Consider the following 16,868-nt stretch of genomic DNA (forward strand, 5'->3'; position numbering starts at 1 on the left):
AGAACTGCACTGCTGCTGTTAACGCACAACCCTGCTTGCATCCCTGAATCAAATCCCATTTGCCTCTGGGAGGAAGACCCGCGCCGATTCCAACAGAATCTGCTTCCGCCCGATCAGAGTAAGGAACCCGTGTTGCCGTCAGGGCAGAGGTCTAGGGGCTCTAGAGGTCTAGGATCCCACTCGGCAGAATCCGTAGCAGGGCCCCCAAATGCATACTGACTGGCCTATCAAGTCAGGGAAGTAAAACACTCTGCCATCTGAAAAAAAAAACCAAGAACTCCAAAGCCGTTTAGGCTGCAATCCTGTACACTTCCCATTGAGTTCGGTGGAGTTTACTTCTGAAAAGTCATGTATGGAGTTTCACTGTCAATCCAGAGCCTGAAATTGCGTGGCTGCGCCGCTGAGCTGAGCCAACGCGAGAAAGATCTACGGTGTTCAATGACACGACTTCTAGATAGCCCACACAAGTGATTTAGGATTGCGTCCCACGTCTTTCAGCCCGATCCTAAATCCACTGAGTGGGCATAGGATGAATGTGGGGAATGGCAGGGCGTCTGCTTTGCGTGCAGAAGAACCCAGGTTCAATTCTCAACATCTCCAGGTAGGGCTGCGGGAAACCCCCGTCTGACATCCTGGAGAGCAGCTGCCAACTGGTGTAGATAATACTGGACCATATAGGACCGTATCCTGTGTTCTTGTTAGTCTTGAACAGAGAAAGTGCTACTGAAATACAAGCAGGTGGACCTTCTCCCCCCAGCCTCTCCGCCCCGCCAGGTTTGCTCCAAGGACCCCTCCTGGCTTCTTCATTCATCCTCTATAGTACACCCTCAATGATGTGCAGGCTCGCATCTCCGACACCTGCCTTCCCATCTGTGCCCATCTTCCTCCTTTCTCCTGCTGGCTCATTCCCAACCTTTTGCCTCCTGTGTTCGGCCTTCCCAAGCCTCTTCGACCCCTTTCGCTCGATACAGGCCCTGAATTCCTCGCCCCACCAGATCCTCCTAAAATTGACTCTCTGTTCTGTAGTTGTTCCCCAACAAGCCAACGACAACAAAAAGGCTTCCAACGAAGCTTTTAAGGGTTGCCGTATGTCCTCTATCTCCAGGACATGTCCTGTTTTTCATGGGTATGTAAAATGAGAGTCGTCATTGCAATCCATAGTTAAGAGTAGAAGTCGGCAAATGTGTCCTCTTTTTTGCTCTCCAAAATATGTGCATTGGAATGGCTCTTAGTTTATTTTTAAAAAAATGTTTTCGGGTGTTTTGGTTGTTTTATGGTTTCTGTCTTTGCCGCCCTGGGCACCTTTAGGAGGGAGGGCGAAATATAAATTTAATAAATAAATCTATAATAACATAAGAAAAAAACTCCGGTTTAGCACACTTTCCCATAAGGCGTCCAACGCATTCATAGGAGAATTTCCCCGTGGAAAATGGAGCCAGCCCCCTCAAGACGTCCTGACATAGGACGATCAGTGGACGCTGTCGAGGGCGCCAAGTTGAGAGCCCGCTGGACCGGGATTAGTTCCAGCCTGTGACGTCATGCGCGTGCATTAAAGGAGCTTGGTGACATCACCCTTCAGCTGCAGCTTCCAAATGATAGACACGTGGGGCAGAAAGAGCGTCTAATTAAATAAGAATTAAAAAATAACCTACTAAGATTAAAGAAGAAAACCCACTTTGAACATAAGTTTGCCATGAATTGCGCGGCAAGATTAGTTTAGCACAAACGTGCAATCTCTATATTTTACTGGCGAAATATTTGGGAGAGTGGGTTAGATGTTTCTTGTGGACTCAAATAAGAGCACCAACAACAAGACAGGTCTCTGTAAGGCCTTTATTTCTGAGATCCCACGTCCACACACGTTATATGGTCGCAATTCCAGATTGAAACATATCTTGCGTGAGTGTGCGTCCTTTGATGCTTCTGCTTTAAAAGGAAAAAAAGACAAAGCTATCAGAACCGTTTAACTAATGAAATCTTGCTCATCTGCCATCCTCTCCGTCCATTCCTCCATTTGAACCGGCGCGCTTCCGTCATACCAACTAGTATGAGTGGGAAAACATGACAAGAGATAAGGGCCACTACTTCATTGGACCCCCTTACTTTATACAGATGAAATAGCATGGGAGAACACAGGTTATGGGCTGTATCCAACGAAGAGTAGCGGCATTAAAGTCAATGGAGGCAATTTAGTGGTGCTTCTCCATAGTGAGCAGGACTAGCACTGGTTGGCTACAACAAATATCCTTCTAGTGGGTTTACAAATTCGTAAAAGTGACTGCCACTTGAGGAAATCCTGTAATCCTATTCATGCTGACCTGGAAGAAAAATCCCAAGGAAACCAATGGGAATTGCTTCCCAAATATGCTTAGGAATGTGTGTGAAACAAAGGCAGGACGTTTAAGCGCCCTTCCTCGCAAGCCCCACCGAAAGCTACGGAAGGCCTCCAAAGCAAGGCAGACACATTTGGGATCGGCGGCCATGTTTTTAATAACGTGCGCCACATTTTACGACAACCCTGTAAGGTTGGGCCAATATCTCCATTTTCCCTATTAGCTAGAGATAACAAGAGTCGCTTGGTGAGATTCGAACCCGCCACCTCCTGGTTCCCAGCATCGCCGCACGAAACTGCTCTTGGCTGGCGAGAGACGCGAGACGGGTTGAGATCGACCGCGGTGACAATCGCAGGCTGCCTCGGTAGTTTTTCCACTCGGCTAAGGCTGCTAACCAACCGACGGCGGTTGTTTGGTTGTTTGGCTTGGAAGATCTCTCCAAGCCACAAACCCCGGAGGCTCCGCTGGGAGATTTCGTTGAAAGCCACGGGTGGGTCTCTCTCCTCTCTCTCTCTCTGCAATGGAAAAGGCTGGTGTAAGTTTTGACAGCTCAAAGAGGAGGGAAGCAGGAGCTCCGCTGGCACCAACCGGCTGCCTCCGGATGCCCCTCCGCGCTCGGAAAAGATGACAGGCCGACACGGATCTATTTGAAAGGCGCCAGGAGGGGAGAGCGAGCGCCGAGTACCGGCCGGGGACCCTTTGGGTTGCAGAGTCGCACCAGCCACTTGGCAGAGCCCAGCGCTGGGTGCCACTCTTTTAAGGGATCGAGGGTTTAATTCAGACCCCTAGGCATCTCTACAAGAGCTGACGCACCCAGTTAAAAATATCACTTTTACGCACTCGGAGATTCAGTCCCATTGCCCCCGTTACAGCTGATCTGTGCCTATGGACGTCTGTGTGGGGCGGGCCCATATCAAGGCAACCCTCGTCCCACGTCCCCAAATATGCATCTGCACCCATCATTTGCTTGGAGTTTGGTGTTTTCAGACACCACCAGGCCTTGTAGCTCACGCATCCAATTCTCTTCAGTGAAAAGAAATTGATTTCCAGAAGGGGATAATTGGGGATGAGGGGTTGCTTCTTTTGGAAACAAACCCCCTTAGTCCATGAGCACGTTTTCCTGGCCAGAAAACTCAGGCAGCCACACTCGATCGTGAGCATCGCTCCTTGAGAGTAAGCGACGCTGCATAGAATCAGTAGTATTCCAAATAAATGTCTTTCCCCCCCCCTCAAGGAGGGCTGAGGTGTTAACCAGATGCTATTTCGAAAGGAGCAAAGAGTTTCATATCAAAGGGTCAGGCTGCAAAATGGGTCAGGGAGGAAGAGAGAGGGAGAACAGGATAGTTAGAAGTCGACGGATCTTCCTCTTGGCGTTCAAACATCCTGCAGAACTTTGCATTCAAAGAGATGGTCCTGCAGTGGACTGTGGGGGCTGTACTTTTTCTGGTGGGACCAGCGCCCAGCCACATTACAAGACTGCAATTCTCCAGGCCTCTTTGGACAGGCTATGATTTTGAAGCTGGTTTTAAATTGGCTGCAGGAGTGTCAACACTTAAAGGCAATTATGCCAGAAGACCCTGAGCTGTTGCATCTTTGGCACAGGAGGTCGTGGTTTCAAAGAATTCTCTCTTAGCTTCTGAAAGTTAGTTCCTCTTTGGTGGCTGCTTTGGCTACTGACTGGGCCCTATTAAATAAAGGAATCCAGTCGGTCCCTGTAACTACTGATTGTAATAATTAATACAGGGACTGGCGATTCTGATTTTAATTGTACAGTATTTTACTGTCTCTCTGACACGGGCTGCTGTATTTAAAAATGTTGTGACCTGCCCCAAGGTTCCCATGTGATAAGGGACGGCATATCAATCCTATTAATAGATATGGTAAAAAGAAGTGACCTTAGGCAGACAAAAGTTCTGATTCCATGAGGACTGTCAGCCTTTCAGTAAGCCACCCAGAGTGGCTGGGAAACCCAGCCAGATGGGTGGGGTATAAATAATAAAATGATGATGGTGAAATAATGGTAGGAAGGGGAAAGGATGGAGCTCAGCAGCAGAGCAGGTGCTTTGCATGCAGAACTTCAGTCTCCAGCATCTCCAGGTATGGCTGAGAAAAGAATCCCATCTGAAACCCTGGAGAGCACCTCCAGTCAGCATAGACAGTGCTAAGCTAGATGGACCAATGGACTGACTTGATGAAAGGTGGCTTCCTGTGTTCCTAGGAAGACTTGCCTCTTCCACTGTTTATTTATTTAATTATTCATTCATTGCATTTATATTCCACCTTTCCTCTATAGAGCTCAATGTGGTGTATATTGGAGCCCCCTCCTCATTTAATCCCCACAACAACCCTGTGAGGTACAAGACAGTAACTGGCCCAAGGTCAACCAGTGAGCTTCGTGGCCAAGTGGGGATTTGAACCCCAGAGTCTGGCACTCTAACCACTGCACTATGCTGCTGCACACGTTGTGGCATATTGCAATTTCAAAGTCCTCAGTTCTTCCCTGTGAAGATTTCAAATGCCCTAGAGATTTACATTTTCCTCTATGTTTTCTTGATTCTGTTATCTCTCTATGCTAGGAAATCTATTCCACTGGCATGGCTCCCCACCCCATAGCTGAAGTTGTCTTTCATTGAGTCACACCACTGGATAATCAAGCTCCTTGGGGGTGTGGAACCTGGTGCCCTCCCAAAGTTGTTGGGCTGCAACTTCTATCATATTTAACCATTGGTCATGCTGGCTGGGGCTTATGGGAACTGGAGACCAACATCCAGAGGGCCACTGGTTCTCCACCTCTTACCTACTCTGTCCCCTAACAGATCCTCAAAAACAGTATGCCACAGACTTGTTTCGTCCAGATACAGTGGTACCTTGGGTTACAGACGCTTCAGGTTACAGACTCCGCTAACCCAGAAATAGTACCTCAGGTTAAGAACTTTGCTTCAGGATGAGAACAGAAATCGTGCTCCGGCGGCACAGCGGCAGCAGGAGGCCCCATTAGCTAAAGTGGTGCTTCAGGTTAAGAACAGTTTCAGGTTAAGAACGGATTAAGTATGTAACCAGAGGTACCACTGTACTTGGGTTGGAAATGCTAGTGACTAAACCTAGAAATATATGTTCTACCACTGACCCCTCCATAGTGCCTATATTAGGATCTCCTAACCCTAAAAGGTCACAAACTTTCAACAGAACTCTTTGTCAGACTGTATGCCAAGCAAAAGGTGGGGGGCGTTGAGGAACATATCATGGTTAGAGAGGCCCAAGTTGTGTGTTTAAAACACAAATTATGAACTGGGCCTTTTGCAAAATACCCTGCAACTTCTTATTTTCTCTTTTCATCTATTTCATTTATTCTTTTTTGCTTAACATCCAGCCCAAATAAGAGCTATGCTGAACTCACACTCTTTCTCATGGCTTTCTGATGACATGGTTGAAAGGTAACACAGGAATCACAGTTACTTTTTGCAAAAGTTTCAAAAAGAGAGAGAGATAAAGCTTCCTTGTCCTTTGCACCTGCCCAAATGCCATCTTCTGTGACTGTCACAGGCCCTGTCTCCCTTTGCCACAGCAGCTTCCCATATCAGGCTTTCTAACGCAGACTGCAGCCTCCCTCCCCCCCAGTCCACTCAGCTGATCATTGAAGAAGAGATAAGGGCAATTCAGTCCCTTTGTGTTAACTTTCAGTGAAACAATGCAGAGGGCGTTCCTCAAGAAAATAAACTTCGAAGTCTCAGGTTGGTTGCCCTGGAGCATTTTCGGTGAAGTTTGTCAATGTTGATTTTGCAGCAAATGAGTTGCGACCCTCTGATTTAGATTGGAGACTTGTCATTTCCCCACCACAACATGCCATTTTTCTTTTAAAAAAAAGGTTGATTCAATCATATTTCTACCCGCAAGCAAATTAAGAGAAAACATGGATTTTAACTGATTGATGCATTGCGCAGTGATAAACACAGACACTGGAAAATTATCCCTTTAGATTTCAGATGAATGCTCTATACAATTTGATTGCCAATACCAGGGGACAGACTGTGGCTGAGACGTCAAGAATCTGCCTTGCAGGCAAGAGGTCCCAGCTTCAGTCCCTGGCATCTCCAGGTAGGATAGAGAAAAGAGCCAGCGTAGTGTAGTGGTTGGAGTGCTGGACTAGGACCTGGGAGACCAGGGTTCAAATCCCCGCTCAGCCATGAATCTCGCTGGGTGACCTTGGGCCAGTCACTCGCTTTCAGCCTAACCTACCTCACAGGGTCGTTGTGAGGACAAAATGGGGAGAAGTATGGGACTTGGGTGCTGCTGCGGGTTAAACCACAGAGCCTAGGACTTGCTGATCAGAAGGTTAGTGCTTTGAAATCCCTGTGACGGGGTGAGCTCCCGTTGCTCGGTCCCTGCTACTGCCAACCTAGTAGGTCTAAAGCACGTCAGAGTGCAAGTAGATAAATAGGTACCGCTCAGGCGGGAAGGTAAACGGCATTTCCGTGCGCTGCTCTGGTTCGCCAGAAGCAGCTTAGTCATGCTGCCCACATGACCCGGAAACTGAACGCCGGCTCCCTCGGCCAATAAAGCGAGATGAGCGCTGCAACCCCAGAGTCGGTCACGACTGGACCTAATGGCCAGGGGTCCCTTTACCCTTTACCTTTATGTATGCCATATTGAGTTCCTTGGAGGAAAGGCGTGATATTAAAGAAGTAAGTAAAACTCCCACCTGAAACCCAATGTAGAGCCTAGCCTGAAATCCAGGAGAGCTGCAGCCGTCCAGTGCAGGCAATACTGATTTAGACAGACCAGTGATGTGATGGCAGCTTCCTGTGTTTCTGTAACTTCCATTTCCCAGCTGGTCCAACCAGCTCATGGGTAGTTGTCTCAATGGCACTTTGCCATAACCATGGAAGATCAGAAAGCGAGGGGATCCGCATCCTTTGGAATCAAGCAGTGCCCCATCATCCCTTTGTAAAACTAATATAAAATTTAAATTAAAAAGGGAATAAATGAGGGCTGGGGAGATTAGAACGTATTGTGTTTTTTTATGCTGGGTTTCATTTCCGAAACGAAATGAGCCTGCCGTGGAGGTTACATCCGCTGACCCTTAACTTGTGGGGGGGGGGATGCGTGCGAAGCCAAAGACGCACCGAACATGGTTAGGGATCCCGTTGTGGCTTCACACAGGAGACAAGACAGCGCGCTAATTATGACACAGGATTATGTGCCGAATTCAATGCATGCCCTCAAAGAAACGAGTTCGTTTTCCAGGTGCCACAGCACTCTTGGTCTGTTAGCTGCTGCCGATTGATAAGCCTCATATGGGAGAAACCCAGTTGTGTTTTCTATTAGCTTCCGACGTGAATCGGGAGAGGAAGCGGGTTTCGAGACCTAGTTTGTTTGGGGAAATCGATGTTCTTGATTTAGGGTGCATCCTTTCTGAGGGAAATTGGATTTCGTGAAAGAAAGGGCAGGTTGCATTTGTGCAGCCCAAATCTCCAGGCTTGGTTTCACACCTTTCTCGCCCATGCGTTGCTGCTGGAGGGGCGATAAGAAGGGATTAACTCAAGGAGACGAAATTGCCGTGGACTTTGGGAGTTTCGGTTAAGCAAACTGACTTCTGGAGCGCTTGTCTTTTATTTTCTTTTGGAAAACTCCACTCCCAATCCACACACACACCCCCACAAAACAAACTGGGCTCCTTGTGTCTGAAATCAGCACAGGCAAATATTTTGTCTCTTTAAAACACAGTCCAGAGGTCGTAGTTTTGGGACTGGACCCCGGGGGGAGGAAGAGACGCAGATAATAAAAGAATAAATACCCTAGTGGGGTGTTTCTGAGAGCTCCATCCCAGAGCTCCGTGGCGCTTTGTCAACAGAAACCGTCATAACGATGGCAGAGAATGCGGGTCACTGGCGGTGCATTTGTTTAACAGATCACCCGCACCATTGCACCACTTAGGGAAGGGCCGTGGCTCAGGGGCAGAGCATCTGCTTCGCATTGCAACAGGTCCCGCGTTCAATCCCAGGTGGGGCTGGGAATGTCCTGTTCCTGGAACCCTCGAGATGCTGCTGGACTCATGGTCTGACTCAGTAAACGGCAGCATCCTATGTTCATGAAAAATAGTTTCCAAGCGGAGCCAGGGGGGAGCTCAAATTCTGAGTTCCTTCACAGCCCATGATGCAGCTGGAGTTAAACTGCTGGGTCCTGTTGGCCTCAAGAACGGATGTCAAGAGAAAACACTCCGTATAGCTCAGGTTCTTACAGCATGGTGCTGATAACGCCAAGGTTGCGAGTTCGATCCCCATATGGGACAGCTGCATATTCCTGCATTGCAGGGGGTTGGACTAGATGATCCTCAGGGTTCCTTCCAACTCTACAGTTCTGTGCTTCTATGGATGATTTATCCCCACCCGCCACTTCAGCTTGGTGGATCCGGCTTGCCAGCAGCCTCTGGTGACACAACCCCCGGGCAAGTCTCTTCTTGACACTCGAACCGCCTTTGGCACCTGATTCCGGAGTGATCCTGGTGTAGGCCACAGAGTTTGTTCTGAGGGATTTGTAGAGCGCAGGAGTTTCCCTGGGCGATCGACGCAAGGTTGTCCGGCCACCCTGGAAGTTTTTTGCCCCTGTGATTTGAAGCGCCTTTCTAAGCTGTGGGTTTAGGATCCGAGCCTAAAGCAGCTGAAAAACGCAGGGATGTTGGATTAAGGCTGGAATCCTAGGCGCACTTACTTACAAGTAGCTTCTAAGGAAACCGGCGCTTTCAGAGCAAGTGGGTGGGTCGGTGGTTTCAAGAGAAGTGAGAGTGAAACGCTGAAGGGCCATTTTAACCGGGGAGTGGTTCGGCGGCCCTGAGTCAGCGTTAGAGCTGCGCGCTCTGGGGTTGTCTGGGAAAAGTCTGTTCAAGACAGTTCTCCAGTCTTCCTTTCGCACATTGGTTGGGGAGGGTGCGATTAAAGAAGAAAAGAGTCCAGTACAGGAATTTAGGGGTTTCCTAAACCGAAACTGACCTCCTGGGGCCCTTTTCCCTTTTTGGAAAACTTCCTCCAGTGACATTTCCCCGGAATATGGAGCATGAAGGTTAACCACAGATTTCTTCTTCTCTCTGAACGTATTTTGGGCCGAATCGAACCTGTTTGGAACCTGGGAGCTGGGAAACGAAGACGCCCTTTAGCTCAAGGGGGGAGGGAACCCGGGAACCTTCGGGTATTGTTGAACTATAGTTTCCAAGAACCCTAGCCGGCATGACAATGGCAAGGGGTGATGAGGGCTGTTCCCCACTCCTGCTTTAGATAGTTGCCCATGATTCTATGTAACCCACACAGCCCTTTAAAACACACACATACACACACAGAGGTTTGTCTCTGATTTCAGTCTGTTGGGGAGACCATCCTTTCAGCATAGGCACTCGGCTTAGACCAGGGATGAAGGGAACCTGTGACCCTCCAGATGTTGCGAAACTCCAACTCCCATCAGCATCCCAGGCAGCCAATGGTCAGGCATGATGGGAATTGTAAGTCAAGCAGCATCTGGAGGACCACAGTTTCATCAGCCCTGCCAAGCAAGCAAGATCTTGCAAGGAGTGGCCTTCTCGACCCAAACCACCTCTATTTGGAACAAGGCCTCCTGATTGTTTTCAAGTGGAATAGTTTCCAAGAAATTGTGCTTAGGCTTGCAAATGGTAAAGTTGGCACCACTGAAGCACTCCCGGTGTTCCTTTTTCCGGGGTTACAGGAGGGATTTGGGGTGCTCCACAATGGGGCGGGGAGAAGGCTTCCTTGAACAGGACACAGGGAAAGTTCCGGCTTCTGAGCTGATCTCTTTGTGATGCGATTTCTTTCTTTAACATCCACACTCGGCATTCCTATCCAAAAAAAATGCATATTCTGTCCCCAACAGACAAGTTGTAAAGAAGAAGAATGCTAAATAACATTATAGCCTGCATTTATTGTTTAGCGTGGGTGAAAGACAAGACAGAGTGATAGGGGATGGGGGAAGATTCCGATCCTGAGCACCAGTGGCGTAGCGTGGGTTGTCAGAACCCGGGGCAAGGCAAGTAATTTGCACCCCTAACCCGTGGATTTGCGCCCCCTAACCTGTGGATTTGCGCCCCCTAACCCTAACCCCCAGATGTTGTGTCGGGTGCGGCCGGGCCCCCCCCTGCACCCCCCACGCTACGCCACTGCTGAGCACTCTCCAGTGTATAGACGCAGAATCTATCCCCAGGCCCACATGCCTCAATCCCAGGTTTGTGCAAGAGCCCTTCCTAGGTGAAGGTGGAATTTAACATGCACCAAGTCTAAGAGTTATATACAGTGGTACCTCGGGTTACAGACGCTTCAGGTTACAGACTCCACTAACCCAGAAATAGTTAAGAACTTTGCTTCAGGATGAGAGCAGAAATCGCGCAGCGGTGGCAGCAGGAGGCCCCATTAGCTAAAGTGGTGCTTCAGGTTAAGAACAGTTTAGGTTAAGACCGGACCTCCGGAACGAATTACTGTAAGTTCTTAACCCAAGGTACCACTGTATATAGCCAACTAAAGGACTTATAAATGTAAGGTAGATTCATAGAATCGACTGGTTTATTGCTATCCGCTGATACCTTTAGTAATGGTGCATATGCGAATGATATTATAACTAGGTAGACATCAAACCACAACCGATCTACCGAGCCGGCCTCCTGGAGAGAAACATTTCAACATTGGTTGCCAGAGGATCTGAAAGTGGCGTTGTCTCTTTTTTAGTTTTGAGTGGGAGGAGGGAGAGCCAGGCTTTATATTCTGCCCTTGAGCCCAGTTTGGAGAAGAGATTTCAAGGAGTAGGAATAGGAAGAGCCTCTCCCCGATTTGAAATATTCGGTGGGCTTGCAGTGGGATCCAGAAGTTGGCCTCTCGGGCTGAAATGTGTGTGTGAATTCAGGGTGGTCGACAGATCTGTAAACAACTCATTAGGGAGTCACCAAAATGTATACACGCGCGCGCACGTGGTAGCTACGACCTTCCCATCATCATCCAACCTGCCCCAAAAGTGGCACTGGGCTCCAAAATGGGACGAGATTAGGAGGCCAGTTTTAAGGCAACCGAGAGGAGAGTTTTAAACCACAGGAGCAAAAGGGATTATTATTCCAAACTGTAATCCACAACCAGTTTCCCAAGTAGTCCTCCCGAAGTTGCATGGAATGAGAGCCTCGCGCGTTGTGGCAATCTCTAATGGGCCTCCCGGTTGACTTGAAGAACGAGAATTTCAGTTCACGTGGGCTGCGATCCAAATGCTACGGGAAGGTCGGGAGACATTCCCACGGAATGCAAAGGCTGCATCCTCAAGCGGTACTGTTTTCGCCTCGCGAGGGAAAACTCCCCAAAGGCTCTACTTTTTAAAGAGATCAAAGGGTCTCAGAAATGAGTCCATCGCTCAGTTCAGCAACACTGGGGGCACCGCAGCTTACCCAGGCAGGTGTTGGTAGGATCCCGCCAGAAAAGCCTCTCTTTTTAACCAAATAAATCCACTTCCCGCATTAAGGAAATTTCCGGCTGGCCTTCAAGAATAACAATTGGGCAGATTCTTATTCAGCCTCACGGCAATGCGGGCTAGGCGGCGGGGGGGGGGGGGCTGGGGCATGGATTCTTACACCTTCAGCCCAAAGGCTCCAGAAATGGCCAGGGGGAAAAGGCGTCGCCTTTCTTGCCCCATGAAAACAAATTATTTCCCGACTGCGCTCCCCGGTCGCCAGTTTACAGGCAGCTAGGCAAGTTCTTTCACTGATATATTTAAAGATAATATGTAACAAACTGAGAACTTTCCTATGTTCAACGTTTCCACGCCATCATTACAGTGGTACCTCGGGTTACATGCGCTTCAGGTTACAGACTCCGCTAACTCAGAAATAGTACCTCGGGTTAACAATTTTGCTTCAGGATGGGAACAGAAATCGTGCTCCTGTGGCGCGGCAGCAGCAGGAGGCCCCATTAGCTAAAGTGGTGCTTCAGGTTAAGAACAGTTTCAGGTTAAGAACGGACCTCCGGAGCGAATTCAGTACGTAACCAGAGGTACCACTGTATATCAGTCCCAGAGAGAGTGTTTGGCTGGGGTGCTTTATCCTGCAAATTGGTGGGGGTCTTAACGAATACTTTAATTTGCTTTTTCTTTAAAATCTGTTGATGGGGATTTATATCCAGGGGTGAAATATGTTCTCTGTCGCTCTTAAATTTATGGAGGGGCGCGGAGGGACCTCCGAACCCGTAGAAGAAGTTAGAACATCATGCCACCACCCTATCCGAAACCAGAGCAACTCGGCTGAATTCGTTCTCGTGCTCCCCCCCCCCCTTTGACCTTACACCACGAGCCCTAAGCAACAGCACACCCGTTTTGCACAACGCGATTTAATCCGAAAGAACTACACACCCCCGGCTGTTTTTTGCGGCTGATGTCCTGTGCCTAAAAGTCGTTTAGGCTTGAGCAATCCTATTGGCACAGAAAGTTCTATTGGGAAGGTGAGACATGATAATCCCGGGCAAATCCGCACGTGAGCATCGAAATGGTGTTGGGAGCTCATCCCATGCCCCCACTTTTTTATCAGCAATCCTGTGCCGGTTTGCTCAGCAGCAAACCCTTTTGTCTTCAGAAGGGCTCACTCCCAGGTTTGGGGAAGGAAGCCTTAAGGATCAATTTGGACTATCCCATCCCCGCCGCCGCCTCCCCAAAAAAGCCGCACAAGCCGACCCTATGGCCGGTTTACTGGCGGCTCAGCCTCTCGGTCTCCAACCAGCCTCGTTTACAGGTAAATTGGGACAGGAGTTCTTAGGAAGGAACTAATCCCCTTTGAAGTGGAGCATGCGCACTGGCAACCAAACAGCGGGCGCCGTATGATGCCACTGAAGTGGGGTGGGAGGCTTCGTGGATTCCAGTAGGATGTGGTTAAAAGCTATGACCGTTCCCTGGAGGAGACTGGAGGGGGTGGGGTGGGGGCGATCTACCTTTTCCCAGCCCCTCTCCTCCTCCTCCTCCCCCCCTCCGGTGATGTCAATGCCAGAAGGTCCCCTTTGGCTGGAATGGGACCTTGGCTTGCGCCATAAATCCTGGCAGGAGGCAGGCGCTGATGGAGAGGCAAGAGGAGCCACCTGATTGGCTCCAGGCTGCTCCGGGGCCTCGGTTCTTTTAAAGCCAAGCGAGGGGAGGCGAGGCAAGAGAGCGAGAGCAGCGCCAAACCACCCGGGAGAGAGGCGAGAGCGCTCCTTCCCCGGCGCGGTCTCTTTAAGAAATGCGCCCCGCCGCCAGCCCCCGAGAGCGCTCGCCTGGGCCGCCGGCTCGCAGGCAGCTCCCTTGAGGCCGCCCCAGCGTGGAAGGGAAGGCATCTCAGCGCGAGGAGGGACGGGGAGGTCTCGAACCTCGGCGAGGGAGGAGCTACGAGACAGTTTACAGACCTACGGGTGCGGGCAGCGCACTCGGAGCTCCCTCGCTCGCCAGCGGCCACCTCGCGCCACTGCGCTCTGCTGCTGCTGCTGCTGTGCTCGGCCCCCCTGCTCTCCATCGAAGGGGCTGGCTGGCGCGGGGGGCTGCTGCCACTGCCCCGCATATGCAGCCAGAGCCCGTCGAGGCTTGGCGCCGCCTGTCCCGCAGCGAGCCAAGCCCAGCCCGGAGCCGAGTGGATTTAACCCGTCAAAATCAGAGCAAAACCCAAAAGCAGACTTCTCCTTTTGCAACCGCGGTGGAATAACCCTCGCCCTGTCTTGGGAAAGCAGCGCGCGCGCCTCCCCGAAGGCACAGGCGGGCACAACTGAGTCTTCTTCTTGCTATGGATTCCTTTAAAGGTGGGATGAATTTGGAAAGGGTTCCCGACGGCTTGAGAGCTCCCCAGGCGCCCCACGACATGGCTTCCAGCTTCCATTTGCAGAGATCGTCCGAGGCCAGGGAAGCGATCGAGAATTCCGCCAGCGAATCGTCCGACACCGAAGTCCCAGGTAAGGGCTGACGTCCTGCGAGTGGCGTCGTTCTTGGGGTTGTTTGCGTCACGTAAGAAAAGAGGGCAAATGCCTGCTTTCCTTACCAAGGGAATATACACCGGAGGACTTTTGTCTTTTAACCAAATAGGTGAATGCAGAACTATGTTAATCACCGAGAGGGAAAGAGGCGCGGAGGGATTAAAACTTTCTAACATATAGTCGTATATTGCTCTCCACATCCAAGCGAAATATTGGCGTTGCACACGCACATAAATTTAGGTGCTATAAATTTATTTGAGAGCTGTCATTCCGATTGCGGTTTTTGTAGAATGCTTCTGAAAGCATGTCAGCTCTGATGGGTTTATTTTCCATCCTGGAAACCGTACAACATGTAAAAATATCTCCCTCTGTCAAAATGGGGAAGCACCCATCAAAAATCAGGAGGGGGTGAAGGGTAGGAGTACACGAGAGAAAGACTGAGAAATCCAGACATTCAGAATCTATATTATTCCATAGGCTGCCCATCACGTAAAACTTGGATTGTGTTACAATATATCTTCGTAAAGGGAAAAATCATTTTTAGAAGATGCCAAAATAAGTGGACGGGTGTGTGGTTCTTTCTCTCTCTCTCTCTCCCTCCCTCCCTCCCTCTCTCTCTCTCTCTCTCTCTCTCTCTCTCTCTCCCTCCCTCCCTCCCTCCCTCTAACTGTGTGTGTGTGTGTGTGTGTGTGTGTGTGTAGATGCTTATACTGAAACTCACTCGCAGGTAAACGTGCGTGGTATAATCGCAGCCTTAAAGTTAATGCTTAAAGTTATTTTAAGGAGACTTTCGGATTTCTTTTTCTCCCCCCTCCAAACTGTCTGCCTGTTTCAATTCTGGCGGATGTCCCGCATATAATAAGGCCCCTCCGCTGAAAAGGTTATCTTTTATTTCAACACAAAACAGAGTCACAGACACCCAGGCCGTGTCCCTCAAGTCGGTACATACGGCCCTATTCCTTGCCTTGCCATTTAATTTCCAGAGCTCTGTGGTTAAGATCTCGGGTAACTTAAACCACGATTAGAGGCCTCGATGACAGATTGTAACCTGGAAGTGAATGGGGAGGGTTGGAAGCTTAAAAGAGCACAGGAAGAGGTTATGGCCGGGATACTGCGTGCACCCTTGGAAGGGAGATCTACTGAAACCTTTGGGACTTGCAGCCCAATTTTATACAAATCTACTTGCGATCAAGGTTCATTGTGCCACACTTCTTTCTGCTTAAGTGTGCACACGATCGCAGCCTCGTTTTTCAGGGCAATACATATATTGGCTTCATTTAAATTTAAGTATCTTTTTATAACTCTCGAACAACCTCCCCCCGCCCCGTGCGTTTTCCTTTACATAGACAGTTGTAACTTTCGGCATACGGATCTGTAAGACACACGCGCAGCCATCTACACAATATAGATATACCGAGAACGCATATACACTGCATAAGCTCCTTAGACAAAGGAAAATGGATCAAGAAAAGCAGGATAACTTAAAACAAACCTAATTTGTGTATCAAAAGCAGTAAAAAAAACAGGGCTGGGAATGGTCATTACTGCCTTTAGATTTCCCCACGGAAATCGATGATTCTGGGCGCTTTGACGAGGTCTTAAAATAATAGGGAGCTTCGGTTTTAGCAGCTCCAGCGCGATGGAGGCGCCTTGAATCCAAGTCAAGGAATAAAGAAAGAAACCTCCTTTCCCCTTTTTCTTTTCCAAAGGCAGTTTGAAAGCGGCCGGGCCTAGGCTGAAAGGTCGATGTGTCTTGATGCGGGGAGAGGGAGCTGTGGGAAAGAGGAGGGGGGACCTTTCCCAGTGGTCGTTGTCCCCCTAAACTGTGGCTCATAAATCCCGAAGCGGTTCAGCGAGCAGGGCCCGAGCTAGTCCACGCCAAGACACAAAGTACCTCTCACTTCTTCTAAGTGGAAAAATGTGCTAAGACCAATTAAGCCTAATGTGTGTTATGATTTGAAACTGTATCAGAGGCCCGTTGGAGAAGGCAGACCCCCCTTTTTTTCCCCTGTAATGAAACGGGCAAGAGGGATAAATCAAAGGCCAAGATCTCAATCGCCTTGATGGATGGCGCTTCCAAAGATTTATATGTATATAATTTATATGTTTATATATATATATATATATATATATATATATATATATATATATATATATTGTGTGTGTGTGTGTGTGTGTGTGTGTGTGTGTGTGTGTGTGTGTGTCAGAGGCAGCTCTCCTGCCCTCTACCAATTCGAAGAGGCGTCCCAAATCTTCTCTCTGTGCTGCTAGCCAGCCGGACCCTCTTTCCAGGGATGGCGAGCTGGAGGAGCCCAGCCGGGGCTGGAGTGGGTGGGATCTGGGTAGCGATGGGTTTCTGGCTTGGACACCACCAAGGAAACTTTTAACGAGGCGAGCGCATTCCAGGCCTTGTTTGCTTTGCAAACCGCTTACTGGAAAGAGGGCTATCACAGGCTGCAATAAGGTCATTTACCACTTTGGGGTTGGAACCGTGTAACCGTTTGAACTCGCCTCTTTGCTTTCAGAGCTCCCAGATGAACGTAGGAGTCATTTTAAGCACAGCCAGAGCGGGGGATAGGCA

The 16,868-nt window shown here is 49.4% G+C and overlaps 1 protein-coding gene across 3 annotated transcripts in view; it reads left to right on the forward strand.

The window, feature by feature from the left end:
* Nucleotides 1–16,868, forward strand: part of PITX1 (paired like homeodomain 1) — a 43,110-nt gene that overhangs the window by 13,602 nt on the left and 12,640 nt on the right. For 2 of the 3 annotated variants that reach the window (XM_083600044.1, XM_083600046.1), the window contains one exon: nucleotides 14,117–14,266. In XM_083600044.1, coding sequence (XP_083456170.1) covers nucleotides 14,117–14,266 — 150 coding nt within the window. Of the gene's footprint in view, nucleotides 1–13,547; nucleotides 14,267–16,868 lie in introns of those variants that run through there. The other variant, XM_083600045.1, reaches the window with a different exon arrangement.

The sequence above is a fragment of the Podarcis filfolensis genome, assembly GCF_964270895.1.
Source record: "Podarcis filfolensis genome assembly, chromosome: 2".
Taxonomy (NCBI): Eukaryota; Metazoa; Chordata; class Lepidosauria; order Squamata; family Lacertidae; genus Podarcis; species Podarcis filfolensis.